At 32.4% G+C, this 21159-nt stretch overlaps 4 protein-coding genes and 1 long non-coding RNA gene across 10 annotated transcripts; 2 read left to right on the forward strand and 3 right to left on the reverse strand.

Moving 5' to 3' along the window:
• The first annotated feature begins 102 nt into the window (after window positions 1-102).
• On the forward strand, window positions 103-2522 carry LOC128387626 (histone acetyltransferase KAT6A-like). 2 transcript variants are annotated; one of them, XM_053346854.1, is made up of 6 exons: window positions 103-243; window positions 691-757; window positions 847-893; window positions 952-1168; window positions 1385-1871; window positions 1945-2522. In XM_053346854.1, exons 2-6 carry the CDS (start codon window positions 697-699, stop codon window positions 2294-2296), a joined length of 1164 nt encoding a protein of 387 aa, XP_053202829.1. In that variant the 5' UTR covers window positions 103-243; window positions 691-696; the 3' UTR covers window positions 2297-2522. The 2 variants fall into 2 exon arrangements, with proteins under 2 accessions (XP_053202829.1, XP_053202828.1); XM_053346853.1 differs by lacking the exon at window positions 103-243 and having other exon boundaries at window positions 528-757.
• Window positions 2523-2704: 182 nt separating this feature from the next.
• On the forward strand, window positions 2705-4505 carry LOC128387627 (endoplasmic reticulum resident protein 29-like). Its single transcript, XM_053346855.1, is given in 4 exon segments — window positions 2705-3020; window positions 3302-3600; window positions 3783-3943; window positions 3946-4505. Coding segments are annotated over 4 exon segments (780 nt in total). The 5' UTR covers window positions 2705-2903; the 3' UTR covers window positions 4149-4505.
• Window positions 4506-5440: 935 nt separating this feature from the next.
• On the reverse strand, window positions 5441-13380 carry LOC128387623 (exportin-1-like). Of its 4 annotated transcripts, XR_008325122.1 has the most exons (14): window positions 13239-13380; window positions 12711-12748; window positions 12120-12627; window positions 11839-11954; window positions 11456-11690; window positions 10418-10546; window positions 9726-10316; window positions 9411-9645; window positions 9147-9310; window positions 8479-9030; window positions 7728-8372; window positions 7044-7222; window positions 5689-5765; window positions 5441-5623 (listed from the first exon to the last, which is right to left on the reverse strand). XR_008325122.1 is itself a non-coding variant. In XM_053346848.1 (13 exons), the coding sequence occupies exons 3-12, from the start codon at window positions 12573-12575 to the stop codon at window positions 7076-7078; spliced, it is 3270 nt and encodes a 1089-aa protein (XP_053202823.1). In that variant the 5' UTR covers window positions 12576-12627; window positions 12711-12748; window positions 13239-13380; the 3' UTR covers window positions 6726-6850; window positions 7044-7075. The 4 variants fall into 4 exon arrangements, 3 of the variants coding, with proteins under 3 accessions (XP_053202823.1, XP_053202824.1, XP_053202825.1); XM_053346848.1 differs by lacking the exons at window positions 5441-5623; window positions 5689-5765 and adding an exon at window positions 6726-6850; XM_053346849.1 differs by lacking the exons at window positions 5441-5623; window positions 5689-5765 and having other exon boundaries at window positions 6857-7222; window positions 12120-12563.
• A 69-nt stretch (window positions 13381-13449) lies between these two features.
• LOC128387625 (uncharacterized) lies at window positions 13450-15232 on the reverse strand. Its single transcript, XM_053346852.1, has 2 exons — window positions 15029-15232; window positions 13450-14925 (listed from the first exon to the last, which is right to left on the reverse strand). Exons 1-2 carry the CDS (start codon window positions 15049-15051, stop codon window positions 13698-13700), a joined length of 1251 nt encoding a protein of 416 aa, XP_053202827.1. The 5' UTR covers window positions 15052-15232; the 3' UTR covers window positions 13450-13697.
• Window positions 15233-19304: 4072 nt separating this feature from the next.
• LOC128387572 (uncharacterized) lies at window positions 19305-21012 on the reverse strand. 2 transcript variants are annotated; one of them, XR_008325113.1, is made up of 4 exons: window positions 20877-21012; window positions 20631-20707; window positions 19811-20226; window positions 19305-19710 (listed from the first exon to the last, which is right to left on the reverse strand). It is a non-coding gene; the product is annotated as an uncharacterized LOC128387572 (long non-coding RNA). The 2 variants fall into 2 exon arrangements; XR_008325112.1 differs by having other exon boundaries at window positions 19310-19710; window positions 19811-20162.
• Window positions 21013-21159: the final 147 nt, after the last annotated feature.

Consider the following 21159-nt stretch of genomic DNA (forward strand, 5'->3'; position numbering starts at 1 on the left):
ATCTGTCAACCATAATAATTAGTAAATACAAACATTCACCTCAAAGATGAAACAATTAGGAATCAGATCAACTGTTCAGCTGAAAAGTTTATTAACTATTGAAGATAAAATCATACGAACAACAATCAATCTTGTTAACTGATCGCAAACAATTTATATTGGATTAATTTCTGATTTATTTATCCTTTTAATCAGAAAATGATTTAAAAAAATCAATTCAGTTTTCGTTCAAGAGTTTCTCAAGTAAGTTTTTTTATTTGTTTTCATTTTCATTTCCATTCAATATTTTTGATTGTTATCAAATGATTTTCTTTATGATTTTGATTAACTTTTACTATTATATGGTTACCATTATAATCTGATAACTTTTTAATGATTACAATTAAATTGTGTAATAATAAAACGTTATACGATCGTATTGATTAAAATGATTTATCAATTGTGTTAATACAATTGTAATCAATCAAATGACCATTGATGATTAACATTTCCTCAATTCGTATAGTGAATAATTGTAACAATTAGGTTTCATCTGAACGTAACAATTAACAAAAAAAACTAAATACCAACATGTGAAAATTTGAATACGCATTTGAGTGTGAAACAATTTAACAATTAGTATTACAATTTAATACAAGACAATTAACCAAGATGGATTTACTAATTGTTAAAATGTTCATTTTTCTTCAGTTAATTATGATGATTAGTCAACAATCAAGAGCAGATCAACGGAATCTTGGTTTATCAGCTTTAACAGGTAAGTTTACAATTAATTAAATTAACAAGAACATTTTTCCTCGTAATTAACTGATTGCTCTTTGTATTCCTGATTGCTAACCGTTTCAGGAGGATTAGATCCAGTTGGTTTACTCAAAGCGGTTAAATTTGCAAATGTAAGTTTTAAATTGTTGCCTTAACCCTTAATTGTAATCAATTCTTAATTATGATTAGACTGCAAGTCAATTGCTTCCCGTTGATCCGAAAACTATGGTTGATACAACGTTAAAAACAATGGAAGATTATTCACCAATTACTCTTCCCCAATCATCCTCATCATCAGGAGATTCAACTGTCGACGAAACAATTAAATTAACTTCGAGTCAACTTAAATTATATTTAACTCAAGAACAAGTTAATCGTCTAATTGAAAGTGCTGGTCTTGCCTCAAGTAATTAACAATTTGTTACTTTCCATTTACCATTTTATGTGTTGATTGTGTTAATTTGGATTCTTTTCTTTTTTTCCTCTCTAATGATTAACCAACCTGATGATTGACTGATTGTGGATCAATGTTTCTTTGGTTATTTTCCTGGTTCATTTATTGTCGGTGTTACATGATGATGGAAACTTTGATTCTGTAACATTACGATTGTTAATATGATAGAAACCATTGATTGGAAGATCTATCGATTTCCATTGCCACTTGATAAAATGGAGTCAATGCTAAGAGCTAAGCAGGGATCATCATCATCATCATCATCGCGACTTTCAATTATGTCAATTGATTCTTACATTCCCAAGTTGATGTCCAGTCTTGATGGCTTACAGGTTAATAATTATCGATTACTTCTGAAAAATATTGAAACTGATATGGATTATGATGAGTTTTTGGAATATTATGACCAATTAGATGATGTTGATGAGGGAATGACCATCCTGCCGATAGGAATGAAAACTGGAACAATTGAAAAACCTCCTGGGGCAATTATGCTCATTGGATTGGCTAAATTTTCCGCTGATCGTAAACAACATGACCCACCAAGTATCGTCCCGACAATTTTGATCGGACAAGTTGGTCAAGTTTCACCTCTTCAATCTAAATCAGAGCCAATCGTTGAGGAATCCAAAACGTCCACTTCAACCCCTGAAACGTAAGTAAAGATGGTCAATTTTTCGAGGAAAATTTCATCATTTATTTTCCTTTTAACTTCTTTCCATCAACAGGGTGGTTGAAACTCCCAAGAATGATCCAGAAGCTGCAACAATCTTAGAAGCGAATGAATCGCCTCTCCCTGAACCAAATGTTCCAATCGCAGCTCCTCCCCCAATGACCAGTGGAGGTGGTGGACCAACAACTCAGCCTCAGGCAACATTTTTCCCCCCACAACCCTCAATGAACCATCAACCTCAACCTCAACCACAACCTCGACCCATGCAACGTCCTCCACAGCCTCAACAACCAAGGCCAAATTTGCGACCTCCACCGCCATCATTTGACGGTAGACCTTCATCTCAACAACAATTTCAACCAAATTCAAGGCCAATCCCTAGACCAAGAATGGACAATCAAGGTTAATCAACTGGACATGGAGTTTTTTTATTTCACAATTTTGGTGTTAAATCTCAAGACCATTTAACCCAATTTACTGTCAATCATTTCACTTTAAAACTAAACCAGAGAATCTATTATTTCAAAACAAAATGATAACAATAATAAAAAAACAAAACAAATCCACTGATACAACAATTTGATTGTGGATCAAATCAAATTAATTATTCTAATAAAAGAATAAAAAAAAACATTCCAACTAATTAGTAGCACATTACCCATGGTAGAACAATTATTATACTTTAAATGTGTAGAATATACAAGAACAGATAATTAAAACAATAGAAAAAGACTAAAAAGATAAAAGAAAAGTATTTAGCATAAGTAACTCCACCTTCTGTTTGTTTGAGCAAACTCAAAGCTCTCTTGTTGGTAAACAAAAGTGTCTTTTTGTTTAATCATTGATCAGTTTTTCTTGTTGATTGTTACAATCAATTTTTCCCACCGGTAACCAATCAATTCTAAATCGACTACTATTAACATTAATTAGTTAATTAAATTCTACTCTCTAATACTTGTGTTCTTTTTGTTTGTAAAATCTTTGATTACTTTTCTTTGTTCATTTACCATCACAATGGTTAACCTAAAGAGTAACAATAATTATTTAATTCCGTTGATTGTGTTGATTAACTTGTCTTTTAATTTAGCCCTTAAAGGAATTGTTCCTCTTGATTCTCTTACATTCGATAAGGTTTGTTAAATTTAATTGTCTAATTAGTAACATTCACAATCCATTTTTGAAAATGGAAAATCTCATTTACCGGTTTACACTTTTTCCTTTGTCATTTCAACCTCTATATTAGTTGATTTGATTTATTTCTCTCTTCTAATTATTTATTCTGTTCATCATTCACTTTAATACACGTCATCATTAATTTGATCTAAAGCGATTTAGTGACTGTAATTAATTACTAACAAGTGGTTGAATTTGTTCTCTTATATTTTGTTCATTCTTTTCCAATTTTTGTTCAGGTTGTCAAGAAATTCCGAGCGACTGTTGTTAAATTTGATATTCAATATCCTTATGGTGAGAAACACGATGAATTTGGTTCACTCGCCGCTTCTTTGAAAAATAACGACGATATTTTGGTCGGTGAAGTTGGAATCCAAGACTATGGAGAGAACGAGAATCAAGACTTAGCTGATAAATTCAACGTTAAAAAAGACGATTTTCCTGTTGTGAAAATCTTTCTCTCCGATGATCTTGATCATCCAATTGATTTCCCAGCAACTGAGGATTTCAAAGCAGATAATTTGAAAAACTTTGTCAGGTAAATTGTTGATTGTTAATTATCCTCCATGATTATTAGAAACTATCCATCTTTAAGCTTCTTCTAGTGACGTGTCTTAATCCCAGAAAATATCCAAATAAGATGATATAAGGATGTGTAAAGAGAATGGATTATGCTAATTCTAATTCTATTCTATTTTTTTCTCTTTTGTTGATCAATAGGAAAAATACTGGTATTCGAATTCTCCTTGATAAATGTTTAGGTGATTTCGATGCTATTGCAGAGAAACTGATGCGACCTGAGACAAGTAAAGACGAACAATCTAAATTGTTGGAAGAAGCTCAATCTAAAGCTAGTAAATTATCCAAAGATGATGATAAAAATCTGCAGATGTTTATATCAAAGTGATGCAGAAAGTTATCGAACGTGGACCAAAATTCGTGGAAAGTGAAAAGGTTCGAGTTAAAAACATTATGGACGGTAAAATATCCACGACCAAGAAGAATGAGTTACAAGCTCGACTCAATATTCTAACCAGTTTCCTCGAATCCAGTGACAAATCCAAAGCCAAGAAAGAAGACCTTTAATATCGAATTCTAATCAAAAACTTCTTATGCAAGTTGGAAATGAATTAATTTCCAATCTAATTACCTCTATAATCACCCAAGATTATTTCACTTTTTGATACGAAAATTCAATGATAAGCATTGAAAATCTCTCCTCTCTCGCCATCTATTCCTTACAATTAAGGAAAAACATTCCCTTAAACATAAAATCAATTCTAGTGTCAAAAAAATTCAAACATTCCCAAAGTCTTGAAACAAAATCTATTGATACTTTTCCAGAAAATTATCAATCATCACAACAATTAAATTGAAAAGAGTAACAATTATTGTTATTGTTTCCCAATTTCCAGTTGCAATGATAATAAAATACAATTAAAATGAAACTCCAAGTTTACCTTTTAAAGTTCATTTCAAAAGAAAAAAAGAGAGAAAAAAGTTAAACAATTAAAAAGTTGATTAACTAAATCAAATTGAGGAAAAAAAAATTCGCGAGTTACTTTTGTCTCCACCAGAGTTCACCCAAACACCGAAACAAACATGTGACATTTTTGTTTTGAAAATCTTAAAGTTGTTATTGGAAAATTAAATTGTTCCAACTAATTGTGATTTCTAATTGTTCACTTAGGATTATGATTCCCTTTATTCTTGCTGCTGCGAGGAGTTATGCTCCATATATCACCTTTCCTGCTGCTCTGGTTGTCGGTGTAATTGGTTATAATTTGGAAGGTTATTTATGGCACAGAGAAACTCCTTCTACTCCAAGTGTTGAATCAAATCGAATCCAGAGATTAATTAGTGAATTAGATTCGACTGATCCACTGAATGTTCAACCATTAAAGTCTAATAAATATGTGCCCGAAGCAGTTATCAATCGACAATTGTCTCCATCTCTTAAAACCAGCAATTAACATCTTTAAATTGGTTGGCCTTTGATTCTGAAATCACAAAGAAATATTGATTTGAATTAATCTTCTCTTGATTATTTTCATTTCTAACCGTTGATAGTTAATTATAGTTGATTGCAATGACTTGTAAAGATAAAAATCATCTGACACAATTTTGTTGTTGATTGTTGTAATATTTTCAACTACATTTACATGATGATAAAAGTGTTATTGTGAATTGGTTCATCTCTTACAAATGATTTAATTATTTGGACACGATAAAACAATTAACCAATTTATATGTTTCCATCAGTTAGTAAACTTATCAAATTGTCATCATCATTTAATCACCAAAAAAAAAAATAAAAACAACATAAAAGACAATTAGATAATCAGTGTTTACATTTATTAATCATGTTATCAAATTTTTGTTATAATTAACAAGTTAATTGTCGTTTTATAAATGGACGGGATTTCGTCAACAATTAGCATCATCTCAATTTCGAGCCATCAAATTTACTGATCATCCAAGTTGATTAGCTGCTTTCGTTATTTGTACCTTCATTGTCTGCGGATTGGCCTTCACAATCAACCGATCACATGGATTAAATACTAAATAGAGAGAGAAACAATTTAATCTCAACGAAATTAAGAGACAATCAACTAATTGTACTTACTAAATTGGAACCGGCATATACACTGGTTGTTGTTGGGCTCGATTTTGACTTCCAAGTAATAGTCCCAATAGAATGGCCTGTTTGTATTTACGGTTCGCGATCGCGATCGTGATTGTGTACAACAAGAAGACACAGAGGAAGAAGAAGAAATTTAATTTACTCATATTCGATTGTTACAATTAACTTCCAACGTGAACACACAATAAAAGATCGAGAAAACAATTGATTTGAGTAGTTGACACTTTGCTGACGATTTAGTGAATAACTAAATTAAAATGATCAGTTGAACAATTTATCTTACAATAAACTTTTAAAACTATCAACTGTTGATTAAATTGTTTAAACTCTCCCGATGTCAGGTCATTTAATTGTTGGGTAATTTGTAATGATTAACACCTTCGTTTTCACCAACTATTATCATCTTAATTTCCTTCCAACTCAATTAAATTTCATCTGATTAACAATTTAAGGTAATCAAAATAATAATAGAGTTAATATAATAATAATAACAATCTATCATCATGATTAAAATTAAATTTGAACAACATCAATTAAGAGAGAAACAATTAACTTTCTATTTTATTCTATTTCTAATTATATTAGTTAATCGATAACGGAACAATTTAACTGATTCACTTTAAATTATATTTTAAAAAAAGTTAGAAAAACATGAACATTATCATTAAGAGATAATTTTTTTAGTAACAAAATGTTGAATATTGATCCGTGAACAGTTAAATTGTTGTTAATCACTGACACCAACAATTTGGTTAACCATTAATGTAATTAAAGTTACGTTTTCTCAACCACAAAAAATCACCTTTCAAGTGCTCAACTGTCAACTCATTTAAATACATTCAATTGTTTCCGTTTCATTTATTCATAAATGATTAACCACAATTAAATTATTCACCGACCGATCATCAAAAGCTACAATCAACTAATCTCGAGATCAGAATCTAGCTAATTAACAAGATTAATTTAAGATCAGTGCAATTGATTTTTGATACAAAGAAATTGATGAAACTCAATTTGAATTCATGTTGATTTGGTTTTATTTCAGCTTAAACCGTTGATTGTTGACATGATTAGTAATTCTTGTTGATCATTTGATTATAGTTACAAAGGTTTGTTTTTCATTGTTGTTCGCGAAATCTGGACACTTGACAGAGAGAGAGAGAGAGACAGACAGATAAAGAGATAGAGATAGAGAGAAAGAGAGAGAGAGAGAGAGACACAGATATTGTGAGATATAAAGAGATGATGATAATGATGATGGTGAGAGAAGAAAAGAGATGATGAGGTTCAAAATTAGAACAGAGAAGGTGATGAAAATGTAGCAAAAAATAACTAACAGTGTAGGCTTGGTTCTCATTTAGTCTTGGTTCTAATCTTGCATTTCCTCAGGTAGTTCATGAGGATTGATGATTCCTGGTACTGTCATTTGAAGTTTTCGTTTCTCGGCTTCTGTTACTCTCATGGCTTCTTCTCTTTCTTCGAGGTATAAGTCACTATCATCTTCACCCGCGAATTCCTGGAATACAAATAAAAGAAAAATAAATCAATTAGTTAAACAGTGAATAGAATGAAAAATAAACAAGTTATCAACTAAGCAAACATAAAATGATACTAATATAATCATCAGTATCATTGGTTTGAGAGAGAAAAAAATGATTGCTCATTTTAGACTGTTAGAGTGAAAGAATTAGCAGATCAAAAGATCATTGTATTGTTTTTAGTGAGCATAACAGTGCAAAGATACTGGATGAACTTTTTTCTTTTGAAGGAAAAATTGAACTGGAAAAGAGAAAACATTGAGGCGTATCCAAAGAATGGGAGAGGTAGGAAAAAATTCAATTTCTAAGAATTAGACTGAGCTGATTGACCTTGAATGGAAAAGAAGTTAAATTTAAGAAATACTAAAATGGAAAGTGTTTACTAGCACAAAACACTGTAAGATTAGAAAAGAGAGAGAGAGAAGGAAAAAAGAAATAGAAAATTTCAAATCATTTGATATGGATTAGAAAAGATGAACTTACCCGAATCCGAACTAAAAAGTCTCTTAGACTCTCTTTGAAACCTGCTATGTCTCGATCTAATTTGAAAAATCCTCGAACTGTTAACTGTATTTGTGGATCTGTGAGATGTGGGAAGGCGGCTTTGAGGAGATTGGCCACAAAATCTTGTACATATTGCTCATTGGTTTGGTTTGTTTGGGCTTGAACAACAGGATTAAGTGGTACTGTTATTTTACCCGATTCAACGATGAAAAACATGTAAGCCAAGATGGTGGCCTGAAGTGTTAAACCAGCCACGTGAGAGGTGTCGGTGACCACTGAGAAAACGTGTTGAAGAATATCAGTGTAATAAGTTTGATAGAAACTTTGCATTGCTGCAGGTTCTCGACCAATGTCTTCTAATAATTCAAGTAGAATATGTAAACCCGTGTCAGCCACATTTCTCATGGTATGTTTAAATGCCCATATAATGGAGTCAAGAACAAGTTTAAATTGATTAGGTGGGATCATTAACAATGCTTTGAAACAATGATTCACGACTTCTTGTAACATTAGATAGAAATTGGTACGATATTCTGGAAATTCTTGGAAATCTTTGTTTATCATATCAAGCGTACACTCAAAAACTGCATCAAAAATTTTGGGAATCTCTGAAGCAATTTCACCCTAAAGAGAAAATGGAAAATCGCATGAAAACAAACATTAATTATAGTTTCAACATTTCGCTTGAACATTAGGCTGTGCTAAGTGAATACACACTCGGGTTACTTACTTGCATTTGATTGACTATTGTTGCCATGGTTGAAAGTACCTCTGGTTCTCTAGCACAAGGCACTGCACATCTCTGGTAATCCAGAAGTACGGCATCGAGAAGAGGTGGAATAAAGTTTTCTAATACCATCTTAGAATCTGCTGATTTCTCAATCCATCCAGAGATAAGTTTTAATGTTTCTTTTTTAACAGTTCTCATGCTCCTGATTAAAGGCTGTTTGGTAACCGATTCACCGTTTAATGCGATGGCTGCACTTATATTTTCACTCATAACTTTATAAACATTTAACATGTCCAGGTAAATCCGACCAAGTTGGGCTACATAAGGATGTCCCAATGCTTTACAAGCGCGCACATTGGTCTTTAAAATGTTACCCAATTGTTTAACTGCATCTGGATCTTTGAGCACATCCACATTTTTAAATGCTTGATTGATTATATCGTCCCACACTTGATTCGGAAGGAACATGTACTTTTTGATCAAAGCGTTAGCAGCCGGCACATCGGATTGAGCGGATATCATATGGCCTACAGCTTCATAAAAAGTATGTACCTGATGCGTAAAAAAATAGAAATATTAATCAAAATTTTAGGCGTTGTAACTGTTTTATCAACTGTAAAGTAAAACTATCTGTTGATTCATCTGATGAAATTCTTGTTGAAAATTACCTGTTGAGGTTGTAAATCACAAATAATGGAGTTGATGTTGCTCAATATTTCTTCAATGAAAGGTTGAACTTCACCAATCTGGACTTGAACAAAATGACGGCGACATTTTTGCGCAATTTTAATGAATGTATCACAAGCCATATCCTGTACACCTTCATGTGTCTCTGTTGGAATAGAAAGTTAATAGATAACAATAAAGATTAAAGTAAAAGTTACGAATTTCTGGTCACTAACAAAACGAATTAAATAAGATGATTCACTTACCGTGCATGAATTCGAAAAGTTTGTTTACAACAGTCTTGAGAAATTTCCAATGGGCGCGCAAAAACCTAGGATATTGACCAACAACATACATAATGTTCGAGGCAATAATAGCTTTATTATCCTTCCCTCTTTTTTGTTCACAGAGACCAAGTAAATCTTTAATTACTGTGACTAGAAACCTGCGCTCGTCTTCCTCACTCATGGCTCCACTAATCGAGCCGATCGCCCAACACAACTAAAAGAGAAAAGATGAAAACTCAGTTAGTTATACGATAAAAATGATTCACTAAGTTCAATTTAAAAGTGACCACTTACCGTGTTGAGATTTTTCCAAGACCATTCTGATCCATTAACTTGATTTTGCAATTTCTCAGTCATAATCCTTTCAGTATCTTGACCATCAAGATTTGTTAAATAAATAAGTGTCTCTCTCATATTCTTATATAACTGTATTGAATCTGTGTCTTTCATAAACTCTCTGACAACTTCCCCTTGTTCATTTTCAACAACCAATACTTCCTCTGGCTTAGCCATTCTACCGATAATGATATAACGAAGTTTAGACAAAATGGGTCTGTACAATTCACGGCGATAACTGGTAACTGAAGTTGGAGGCATGACAGCACCTCGTTGAGTTGAAGGTGGAAAGTCATGGTACAGATCGGTGGCAAGTGTATTCCAATATTCTAAACAGATCTTAAAAATCTCCACCTCATTAACTTCCGAAATCATAAGAAGACCGTTTAACGCCCCCATAAGAATCTCTCGGAACTGTGGTTTCTCTATTAAAGTTCCATGCTCTTTTAAAAAAGTGCACAAAAATAAACTCAAATTTTGAACAAATTTTTGTTCTTCATCAGTTCCAATCGCATAAGCCTCTCGAATATCAGTATCAGCTGGAAGCATCTAAAGAGACGGCAAAAAAAAATATAGAGAAAGAGAGAGAATATATTAAATTTAAATGAAAAAAAAATGAATGAAAAAATTATAAATACCACAGAACTTACATTCTCAAGTTGTTGGCCTGTTTGAGTGAATAAATTGACAAACATTTCTTCGTAGTGAATGGCATTAATAGCCGCAATCTCGGTGAGACATTTAAGCGTAACATTTCGGAACATAGGAACGATGAAAAACTGTTAAAGAAAAAGAATAAAAAAAACGTTCGTTAGAATGATAAAATATATTCACCATAGGATACAAAAAAAATGAAAACAAAGAGAAAACAAAACATGAAACTAGACCACCAGCTAAGTTAAGTAATTAAGGGAATTTACCAATGTGTGTTACAAAGATAAGAGATGTACGAGAATTGAATTGATAAGATGATCGACCAAAATCCGGTCAATTAATATTCAAAAAGGTAAATGATTAAAAAGATGAAAAAGGGAGAACTGATTGACTGTCGCTAACTTGTTAACCAGGAAAAGTAACAAAATAATGAGAATGTTACTTTTTATAAGAGTTAAAAGAAGAAAAATAAGCCTGAAGAAAGGACAAAAGTCGAAAAAAGATAAATTCGTTTATCTGAAACGGAAAGAGAAATGAATATTTGTAAACTTGGGATGAATTTGGGAAAAATTCTCTCCAAGATAACTGAGGTATCGTGAACCGGTATGAAGCGGCAAAAACAGATGAAAATAATTGTTTACTGATTGTCCATTCTAATGGAATATTTCCTTAATAATATGAGAAAAGTTGTTTACTAAACAAGGTGGAAAAAGAAAAGATTGAATCAAATAGTATCAAATGGAAGCAACAAGTTTCTGCTAAAAGCTGAATAGATTAAGGTGATATTTTAGTTCACTTATTTTTTTTCCAAATCTTCTTGATAAATTGTTACGTTGGTTGTGAGCAACAACAAACATTTTACCTTAACAATGCGTGAAGGTAAAAGGCTCATCATCTTATTGGATAAACTGACTATTCTTGATTTGTATTAATAAGTGAGAGAGAGAGAGAGAGAAATGTTCGAATCAAATTGAGTGACAATGTGTGAGTGGGTTTAGTACAAATTAGGTCTATTATGAGAGACAAATGCTTACTTTAAAAATGAGAGTGCTGATAAGTTTTGTCTCGAAAATGTATCCAAGAGGAATCCAATTGAGAAAACGTAAAAGTGTTTCCAGTGTACAGAGAATTAAATTGGGATTTTGAGAATTTTCCAAAACAAATTGACACAGCTGAAAAATTTGTGAGAATTCTGAGCACATGGTGTCCTTGAGATGCTTAGCTTTGGCTTGTGTCATTTGACCGGTAGAAAAATCGAAAACTTCTTCACTATAATTCATATACGTAAAATTGAGAGGAGAGAAAGCGAAGAGAAAGAGACAAGGAAAGATTAAAATTTAAAGAAAATGGAATGGTAACAATATCACGAGCTGAAAGAGAGAGAGAGAGAGATAGATAGATTTTGATGACAATTTACCTGAGAAGTTTAAGAATAATCATGTTGTTCTGACACAAACTTTCATTGGTTTTACTTGCTCCCACAATATCACTGATAAAGGTGGGCCATTTCTTTGGCCATTCTCTTTTCAAAATCTGTTAGCGTGAAGAGGATAAAAAGAAAGAAAAAAAAAGGAACAAGATAATTAGTAACTAAGATCAAATAATAAAATGTTAAAGATCGTGATGCTATTAAAGCGTCACATATATAAAATTTACGATTCAAATATCATAATCATACAAATAAATGTATCTACATACCTGAACTAATATCATATTGAGTTTATTGAGATAAACTTTTTCTTTAACAAGAGACTCAGGGTCGGATGATGTCTTAATGATAAGACCAACTATATATTTTTTAATTCCTTCGCATTGGTTACGGGGCAAGACTTTCCACCTTGTTTTGATGACATTTTCCAATATTTGTAAAGCATAATACTTGGTTTGTTGGTTTTTTGAAAATTCAAGAATGGTGTCAACACGAGTCCAAGCATCTGGATGCTCTTTCAGTGTTGTTAATATTTCTTGTGCTAAACGTTGGTTAGATCCTTCACCATTATACATATAATTGACTATGGAATCCAACAAGTTAATATCAAGCTTCTGGTTGAAATCCAACAGACTTGAAGCCGCATCGGTAGGAAATGCTCCCAATCTCCCCATAGTTTTAAGTCTTTGAGTCAAGCAAGGTGTGGTCAGCGTCTGAGAAATCATAATGATATTAAATGTGGTGGTGGTTGTTTCACACAAGATGAGAGAGAAAAATCTATTGATTAATAATTAGCAAGAAAAACCCACAGAGGTAACTTCATCTAAGAAAACATGTTTTCTTTTTGATACAATACATACCTGATTTATATTTGGTTAATTTCAATTCAATATTTGGACTGATAAAGATGAATAAAAACAGGAAGGAAAAACAAAAATAATTAAGGTATTGTAAGGTGGTTGTTACAAAAGCTCAACAAAAAAGACATGTAACCACACATACACACATACACACACACTCACTCTATCTCTCTCTCTCACACACACAAACACACCACAGGTAAAAGACACACTCAGGTTGTTGGTTTTGTAGCTTGCTGATGATGTTGTTGATGATGATGATGATGATTAGTAGTAGTAGTAGTAGTAGTTTTTGTTGTTATTGTAGGAAAAATAGAAAAGGAACAAAAAAGAAAGAGAAAAGAGGGAAAAATAGGAAAGAGAGAGAAAGAGAAGGGGGAAAAGAGAGGGAATAGAAATGATCCTGATCCTACTTGTTTTGACTGGAACAAACCGGATTTTGGTTGAGTTAAATGAGCAAAGGAAAAGGTTGTTTTTCTGTTGATTGTCTATCGACCAAATAAATAAGAATCTTGAAAAAACACTCACCTTTGTTAATTAATCATATCAGGAGAAGACTTTAGATTTAATAATTATTGGTGACAAACGATTAATGTCCGTGGTTAATTTGCTTTAATTACTCCCAAATTAACACAAGTTCAACTTCATGTGTTCACTTTAAGAGATGAAGAGAAACAGTTGGTTAAAGTAAAAGAAATAAACTCCACGTCCAATGAGAGAGAAACAAAAAGAAAAGCGGTTAATTCGAATATCGCATTTTTTTTAATTTTTTTTTCTTTTTTCATTTATTACAATTAATTAACGAAAAACAACCTGTTGATTGTTATTCCTCTGGAAGTGGATTCACAAAATATGACACACATGAAGATATTAATAAGATTTATTTAATCTAACCATTTTCTCGGCTTAATTGTTAGTCCTTTTAATTTGAAGATTGATTGTTGATCAAATTTTTCAGTTTTCGTTAAAATTTTTCGCTAATTTAATTCAATAATTTAAACTCGAGTCCCAAAAGGTTGGAATCTCTTCCCAGAGGTGAAAATGTTGCAATGTATTGAAATTAAATTCCGAATGTGAGTTGACGGCAAAAATTGGAGTCGATTCGTTACAGTTTTCATCCAGAGAAATTAATTCTTGGATCATCGGAGTAAATTGTTCATTAGTGATGATTAAACAATTGTCTGGTTTAGTTGAATTGAAATTTTTAACATTTCCCATGAAAACTTGATAATTTATCTCAAGCTTGCATTTAGATGATGGTAACAGTTGATGAAGATTTTGCTCTTGAGGTCCGGCGATTTTAATTATCTCATGTAACTTATTAATGTCGATAATTTTTGTCTGATCAATTAGCGGTTTAAGGCCATTGTTGTGGTCGATTAAACTTGAATTCGGTAATTGGTCCAAGATATTTTCCTTAGAACGAAGGTCATCATTAAGCTCTAATACGGTTGATTCTTCATCGAATATGATTGATGAATTTTCTCTCGGTTCCATTAATCGTTTGTACTCTGACCAATTTGCCGTTTTAGCGAAACTTGTCCCATTTAGAAACATTGGCCTTCGAAGTGGAGTAACGACCACTTGTAGATTGTTAAAATTTGATCTGCAACTTGGTTTGTATGTAAGTCGATTGATCTTTTCATTCAAATGATCTGTGATTGTCTTAACATCAAGACTAGAATTGGATTGATCCTTTGTAAGTGATTTTTTATCATCACATTTAAATGATTTAAGTTTGAATCCTAAACGAGTTAAATAAGAGTAAATTTGGTAATTTCTTCCAAGTTGATTGTTCGATAAAATTAATTGGTATGCACTTTGAAGGCTTAATTGAGCTCCCATGTAGTTAACTAGAATAGATTCACATTCCATCAGGAAAATTGTCTCTTCAGGTGAATACATTAGTTGATTGTTTTCCATAAATCCCATCCATGGAGATCGTTTCTTTGTACTAATCACTTTACTTGATTTACTTTCGGGAATCCATTCAGCTAATCCCATTTCATTAGAAGATCTCACTCGATCTCTTCCAAGTAATTCAAATCGATCTTCAAGTTGCCGATTAACTTCCTGTTCAATTGTCACCATTACACCAGGAGATGGAATCTCTTCTCGTTTGATTGACAAATTACTCGAATTGAACCTTTGCCGTTTCCGTCTCATCTTTTTCTCCTCTTGATAGAGACACTTTAATTCCAATAATTGTTCACCACTAATCAGAAGAAGAAACAGAAAAGAATTGGAAATAAACAACTAAATATAAACACAAAAGAAAACAAAAAGAAAACCAAAAATATCCTTATCCATATTCTTACCTTAACAATAAAGATTTATCCATTTCTTTATCTATCCAAAAACCACTATAACTGTATCAGAATGTGGATGATTAGTAAACTAAATTAGATTTACAATTAAGAAAATGAGAGATGAAAAAGTAAATAAGATTCGCAATTATAATAATAACATTAAAATGAGAATCAAATGAATCAGAAAAAAAAACTAAACAGAAAACAGCTGATTGATTATGAATGAAAAGAGGTTAAATCAACAAGTAATTATTACCAAAGTAAATCAAGTCATCGCAACTAATTAATTTCTTTTGATAGTCAAGATACTAATTAATGAGAATATTAACAATTGGAGATAATTTTATCATTAGAAAATCAATAGAATCTAATTGGAAATGATTAACCACCTGTGAAGATGTGAAAGTAAACCAAAGGAAAAGATTTACCCGCGTAAACAAATGAAACATTTTGATGGAAAAAATTTATCATTTTAATCAATTGATTTGAATAAATGTTCATTCCGACAATTAAAAGTTAATTGTGAAATTATAAGTTGAAGGAGAAAGAGAATCAACTAATCCGATGATATTGTGCCACTCATCAAATGTGTCATTATTATCCTTTGGATTGATTTTGTAGTGTTGAAAATTATCAACAACGATCATCCGATGAATTTAGTTAATTGTTTGGTTGCATCTTAATTATGATTAAATCATTATGGAAATACACAGAACATATAGTGAAAGTTCATTGCCAAGTTTATTTTCCAATCTATTGTCCAAACGATCGGCACCATCGAACCTTAAATTACAACATCGACAAAAGGTCCAACCTTCAATTCTCAACCACAAAAAATCACCTTTCAAGTGCTCAACTCATTTAAATACATTCAATTGTTTCCGTTTCATTTATTCATAAATGATTAACCACAATTAAATTATTCACCGACCGATCATCAAAAGCTACAATCAACTAATCTCGAGATCAGAATCTAGCTAATTAACAAGATTAATTTAAGATCAGTGCAATTGATTTTTGATACAAAGAAATTGATGAAACTCAATTTGAATTCATGTTGATTTGGTTTTATTTCAGCTTAAACCGTTGATTGTTGACATGATTAGTAATTCTTGTTGATCATTTGATTATAGTTACAAAGGTTTGTTTTTCATTGTTGTTCGCGAAATCTGGACACTTGAGAGAGAGAGAGAGAGAGAGAGAGAGAGAGAGAGAGAGAGAGAGAGAGAGAGAGAGAGAGAGAGAGAGAGAGAGAGAGAGAGAGAGAGAGAGAGAGAGAGAGAGAGAGAGAGAGAGAGAGAGAGAGAGAGAGAGAGAGAGAGAGAGAGAGAGACAGAGAGAGAGAGAGAGAGACAGACAGACAGATAAAGAGATAGAGATAGAGAGAAAGAGAGAGAGAGAGACACAGATATTGTGAGATATAAAGAGATGATGATAATGATGATGGTGAGAGAAGAAAAGAGATGATGAGGTTCAAAATTAGAACAGAGAAGGTGATGAAATGTAGCAAAAATAACTAACAGTGTAGGCTTGGTTCTCATTTAGTCTTGGTTCTAATCTTGCATTTCTCAGGTAGTTCATGAGGATTGATGATTCCTGGTACTGTCATTTGAAGTTTTCGTTTCTCGGCTTCTGTTACTCATGGCTTCTTCTCTTTCTTCGAGGTATAAGTCACTATCATCTTCACCCGCGAATTCCTGGAATACAAATAAAAGAAAAATAAATCAATTAGTTAAACAGTGAATAGAAAAACAATACAAGAAATACTACGTGGCATTTCGCCGAGCTTCGACCGAGTTTTCTCTCGAATAACTTTTACTTTATAGTATTCAGGCCTCAGACTCAAGGTGGAAGTTTGAGCGATATTCAACTGTCATATTTCAATATCAAGGTTCTGGTCATTCTGTTGTTACGGTTTCAAGGTCACTTCATGGGCAGAATCTACAGGGCATTTCACCAAGTTTCCAACAAGTTTTCTCGAATAACTATTTTGTTTTTGAGTGTTGAGACCCCATACTCGAGTTATGGTAGTTTAAATATACTCAATTGTCATATTAAAATATCGAGGTCATTTTGGTCATTCTGTTAGGATACTGTTTCAAGGTCACTATGGGCAGAATCTATTCGAATTGAAAAAATTATATTCAAAACATAAAGGTTTCTCGACTTTCACTCTTGTGTTACAATAAAATTAATGAAAATTGAATGCCAAGGTATCCAAATAAAAAATGCTATATCTCTGCAACTAAACCTGTCCTGAAGTTGTTACCCGAAACCATTCAGTCAGCTTTTGATGAATTGACTATGTTCATGAATTCGCATAACCAGGACCGTTTGATAGTTGTGCTGCAAGTCAGTTTATTATCCTAATGGAACATGATTTCAATTCTCATTAACCTCTGTTAAAAAAACATGAAAACCTCTCAATAAGATCAAAAGCTCAATCGATTGGAAAAAAAATTCTGAATCACAGTAAATAACTCTATTGATTGTGAGAATACAATAAAGCTAATCTATCGAAATATGATCATTAATCAGTGTTTTTTTCTTTTGAATAGTAAACATGACTATAGTAAAATTAATGAAAATTGAATCTGCTATTTCTCTGCAACTAAACATGTCCTAAAGTAATCACCATGTCTGAAGCTCCAACATTGAGTCTTAATTTGATTCTGGTCATGAAGTGACCTTGAAACCGTAACTTAACAGAATGACCAGAATGACCTTGATAATGGAATATGACCGTTGAATATCGCTCAAACTTCCATAACCTTGGTCTTTCGAAAATATATCTATTTCCCAATTGATTTTACGATTACACTTTCGTGTGTAGAAAGAGATGACAAGATTGACTAGTAGAACGTTGTACCGGTCTGCCATTTTGTTAAGTTAGGTTAGGTTAGTCTTTCTGAATAGAGCTGAGACATTTAATGTTTGAAGGAAACTCGTGCCGTACATTTATACAATCTAAAGAATGAGATGTTTTGTGCTGTGGTTGTTACAAAATATAAATAAAAAAGCAAAAAGAGAAAGAGGAAGAGAGTCAAAGAAATAAACTAATTTTATTAAACTACGCGTCAAATGAGAGAGAAACAAAAAGTAAAAGCGGTTAATTCCTTTTCCGTCTCATCTTTTTCTCCCCTTGATAGAGACACTTTAATTCCAATAATTGTCATGTGCTAATCTTATGATAACCGCATTAGCAGGTTTCGGATTAAATTTGGCAACTAATCAATGGATTATCTTGGTTTGTTTCATCATATTGGGTTTTACCAATGCTTTTCTTGAGATTGGTGAGTTTGGACAATTTAAATTGTTGGTGTACCAATTTAGCCGATTCACTTTTCTTTTCCTTTGTTGTTCACTAATTAGTTATGGAGGTCTGGATAATCAATCTATGGGCTGGTTATGGTGGCAAAATAACTCACATGGCTTATTTTTTTTACGGATTAGGAACAATAGTTAGCCCACTTTTGGTTTCTCCTTTATTGATCAACCACCGACCAATGGAACAACAATTAGCCATCCACAATTAACTCGAGCCTTCATTCCGTATAAAATAGTCGCTTTCTATTGTCTTTTCTTGTCCATTTTCTTGGGTGCAATTAGTTTCACCGAAGATGTGAATATTGATCAATCTGGAGTCAAGATAAGGTCAAAACCCGAGAAGGTCAAGGTTAATCTTGAAATTATGATTTTCTTTTTCCTATTAACTCAATCAATCTCTGGACTTGATTCTTCATTCGGTTTACTATTGATGAACTTTGCTGTTTCCTCTGGAAATGGATTCACAAAATATGAAGGTGACACACAAAGATTATTATTAAAATATAAAGATTTTTTTAGTAAAATGATGAATATTGATCCGTGAACAGTTAAATTGTTGTTAATCACTGACACCAACAATTTGGTTAACCATTAATGTAATTAAAGTTACGTTTTCTCAACCACAAAAAATCACCTTTCAAGTGTTCAACTGTCAACTCATTTAAATACATTCAATTGTTTCCGTTTCATTTATTCATAAATGATTAACCACAATTAAATTATTCACCGACCGATCATCAAAAGCTACGATCAACTAATCTCGAGATCAGAATCTGACTAATAAAATAGAATTAATTTAAGATCAGTACAATTGATTTTTGATACGAAGAAATTGATGAAACTCAATTTGAATTCATGTTGATTTGGTTTTATTTCAGCTTAAACCGTTGATTGTTGACATAATTAGCAATTCTTGGAGATCATCTGATGATAGTTACAAAGATTTGTTTTTCATTGTTGTTCTTGAAACTATTGGACACTTGACAGAGAGAGAGAGAGAGAGAGAGAGAGAGAGAGAGAGAGAGAGAGAGAGAGAGAGAGAGAGAGAGAGAGAGAGAGAGAGAGAGAGACACAGATATTGTGAGATATAAAGAGATGATGATAATGATGATGGTGAGAGAAGAGATGATGAGGTTCAAAATTAGAACAGAGAAGGTGATGAAAATGTAGCAAAAAATAACTAACAGTGTAGGCTTGGTTCTCATTTAGTCTTGGTTCTAATCTTGCATTTCCTCAGGTAGTTCATGAGGATTGATGATTCCTGGTACTGTCATTTGAAGTTTTCGTTTCTCGGCTTCTGTTACTCTCATGGCTTCTTCTCTTTCTTCGAGGTATAAGTCACTATCATCTTCACCCGCGAATTCCTGGAAAACAAATAAAAGAAATATAAATCAATTAGTTAAACAGTGAATGGAATGAAAAATAAACAAGTTATCAGCTGAACAATTATAAAATGAAACTTACCTTATTGTTGGCCAGCGGGAGGAGCGAGATCCAATCTCTTATTTTCCTCCCAGTCATCCAAATCAGGATGATTTAGAGCCCGAGCCGCTAGACCATAGGATTTCGATACAAGATCGTAAAAATTACGAGCTGATTGGAGATTCCAATCTTGCCCTTCATCAGCGAATCGTTTGAATGTGGGAAGAATATCTATTTCCCAATTGATTCGTCGATTACACTTACGTGTGTAGAAAGAGATGACAAGATTAACTTGCAAATCATTAAATTGATAGTCCATACTTGGTAAGTAAGTCTTTCTGAATAACGCTGAGACGTTCAATGTTGGAAGGAAACTTGTATCATACATTTTATACTAAGAGATAGGGAGAGAAAACAGAGATAAAAGTGAGAAAGAGGGAAAGGAAATATTCACAACCCTAAAGAATGAGATGAATAAAATAAGAAAAACAAAAATAATTAAGGTATTGTAAGGTGGTTGTTACAAAAGCTCAACAAAAAAGACATGTAACCACACATACACACACACACTCTCACTCTATCTCTCTCTCTCACACACACACAAACACACCACAGGTAAAAGACACACTCAGGTTGTTGGTTTTGTAGCTTGTTGATGATGATGATGATGATGATGATGATGATGATGATGATGATGATTAGTAGTAGTAGTAGTAGTTTTTGTTGTTATTGTAGGAAAAATAGAAAAGGAACAAAAAAGAAAGAGAAAAGAGGGAAAAATAGGAGAGAGAGAGGGAAAATAGGAGAGAGAGAGGGAAAATAGGAGAGAGACAAAAAGTGAGGGAAAAGAAATGATCCTTACCTCTTTGTTTTGATTGGAACAAACCGAATTTTGATTGAGTTAAATGAACAAAGGGAAAGGTTTTTTTTTAATCGAGTCTGTGAAAAATTAGAAAAAAATAAGCAAAAAAAATATTCACCTTTGATAAGTAATCATATCAGAAAATTGGGTAAAGAAAAAAAAGGAGAAAAGGAGAGAAGAACAAAGGGAAAAAAGAAAAAAATTTCTAAGATTGCAACATAAGGAATGTAAAAAAAACAAACAAACCTGAAAATGTGATTTCCTTTTTTAATTAACCTTATCAGCTAAACGATTAAATTATTGATGATAAACGATTAATGTCCGTGGTTAATTTGCTTTAATTACTCCCAAATTAACACAAGTTCAACTTCATGTGTTCACGTTAAGAGATGAAGAGAAACAGTTGGTTAAAGTAAAAGAAATAAACTCCACGTCCAATGAGAGAGATACAAAAAGAAAAGCGGTTAATTCGAATATCGCATTTTTTTTAATTTTTTTCTTTTTTCATTTATTACAATTAATTAACGAA

This window comes from Panonychus citri, unplaced genomic scaffold (assembly GCF_014898815.1).
Source record: "Panonychus citri isolate SS breed McGregor unplaced genomic scaffold, ASM1489881v1 Contig00092, whole genome shotgun sequence".
In the NCBI taxonomy this organism is placed as follows: Eukaryota; Metazoa; Arthropoda; class Arachnida; order Trombidiformes; family Tetranychidae; genus Panonychus; species Panonychus citri.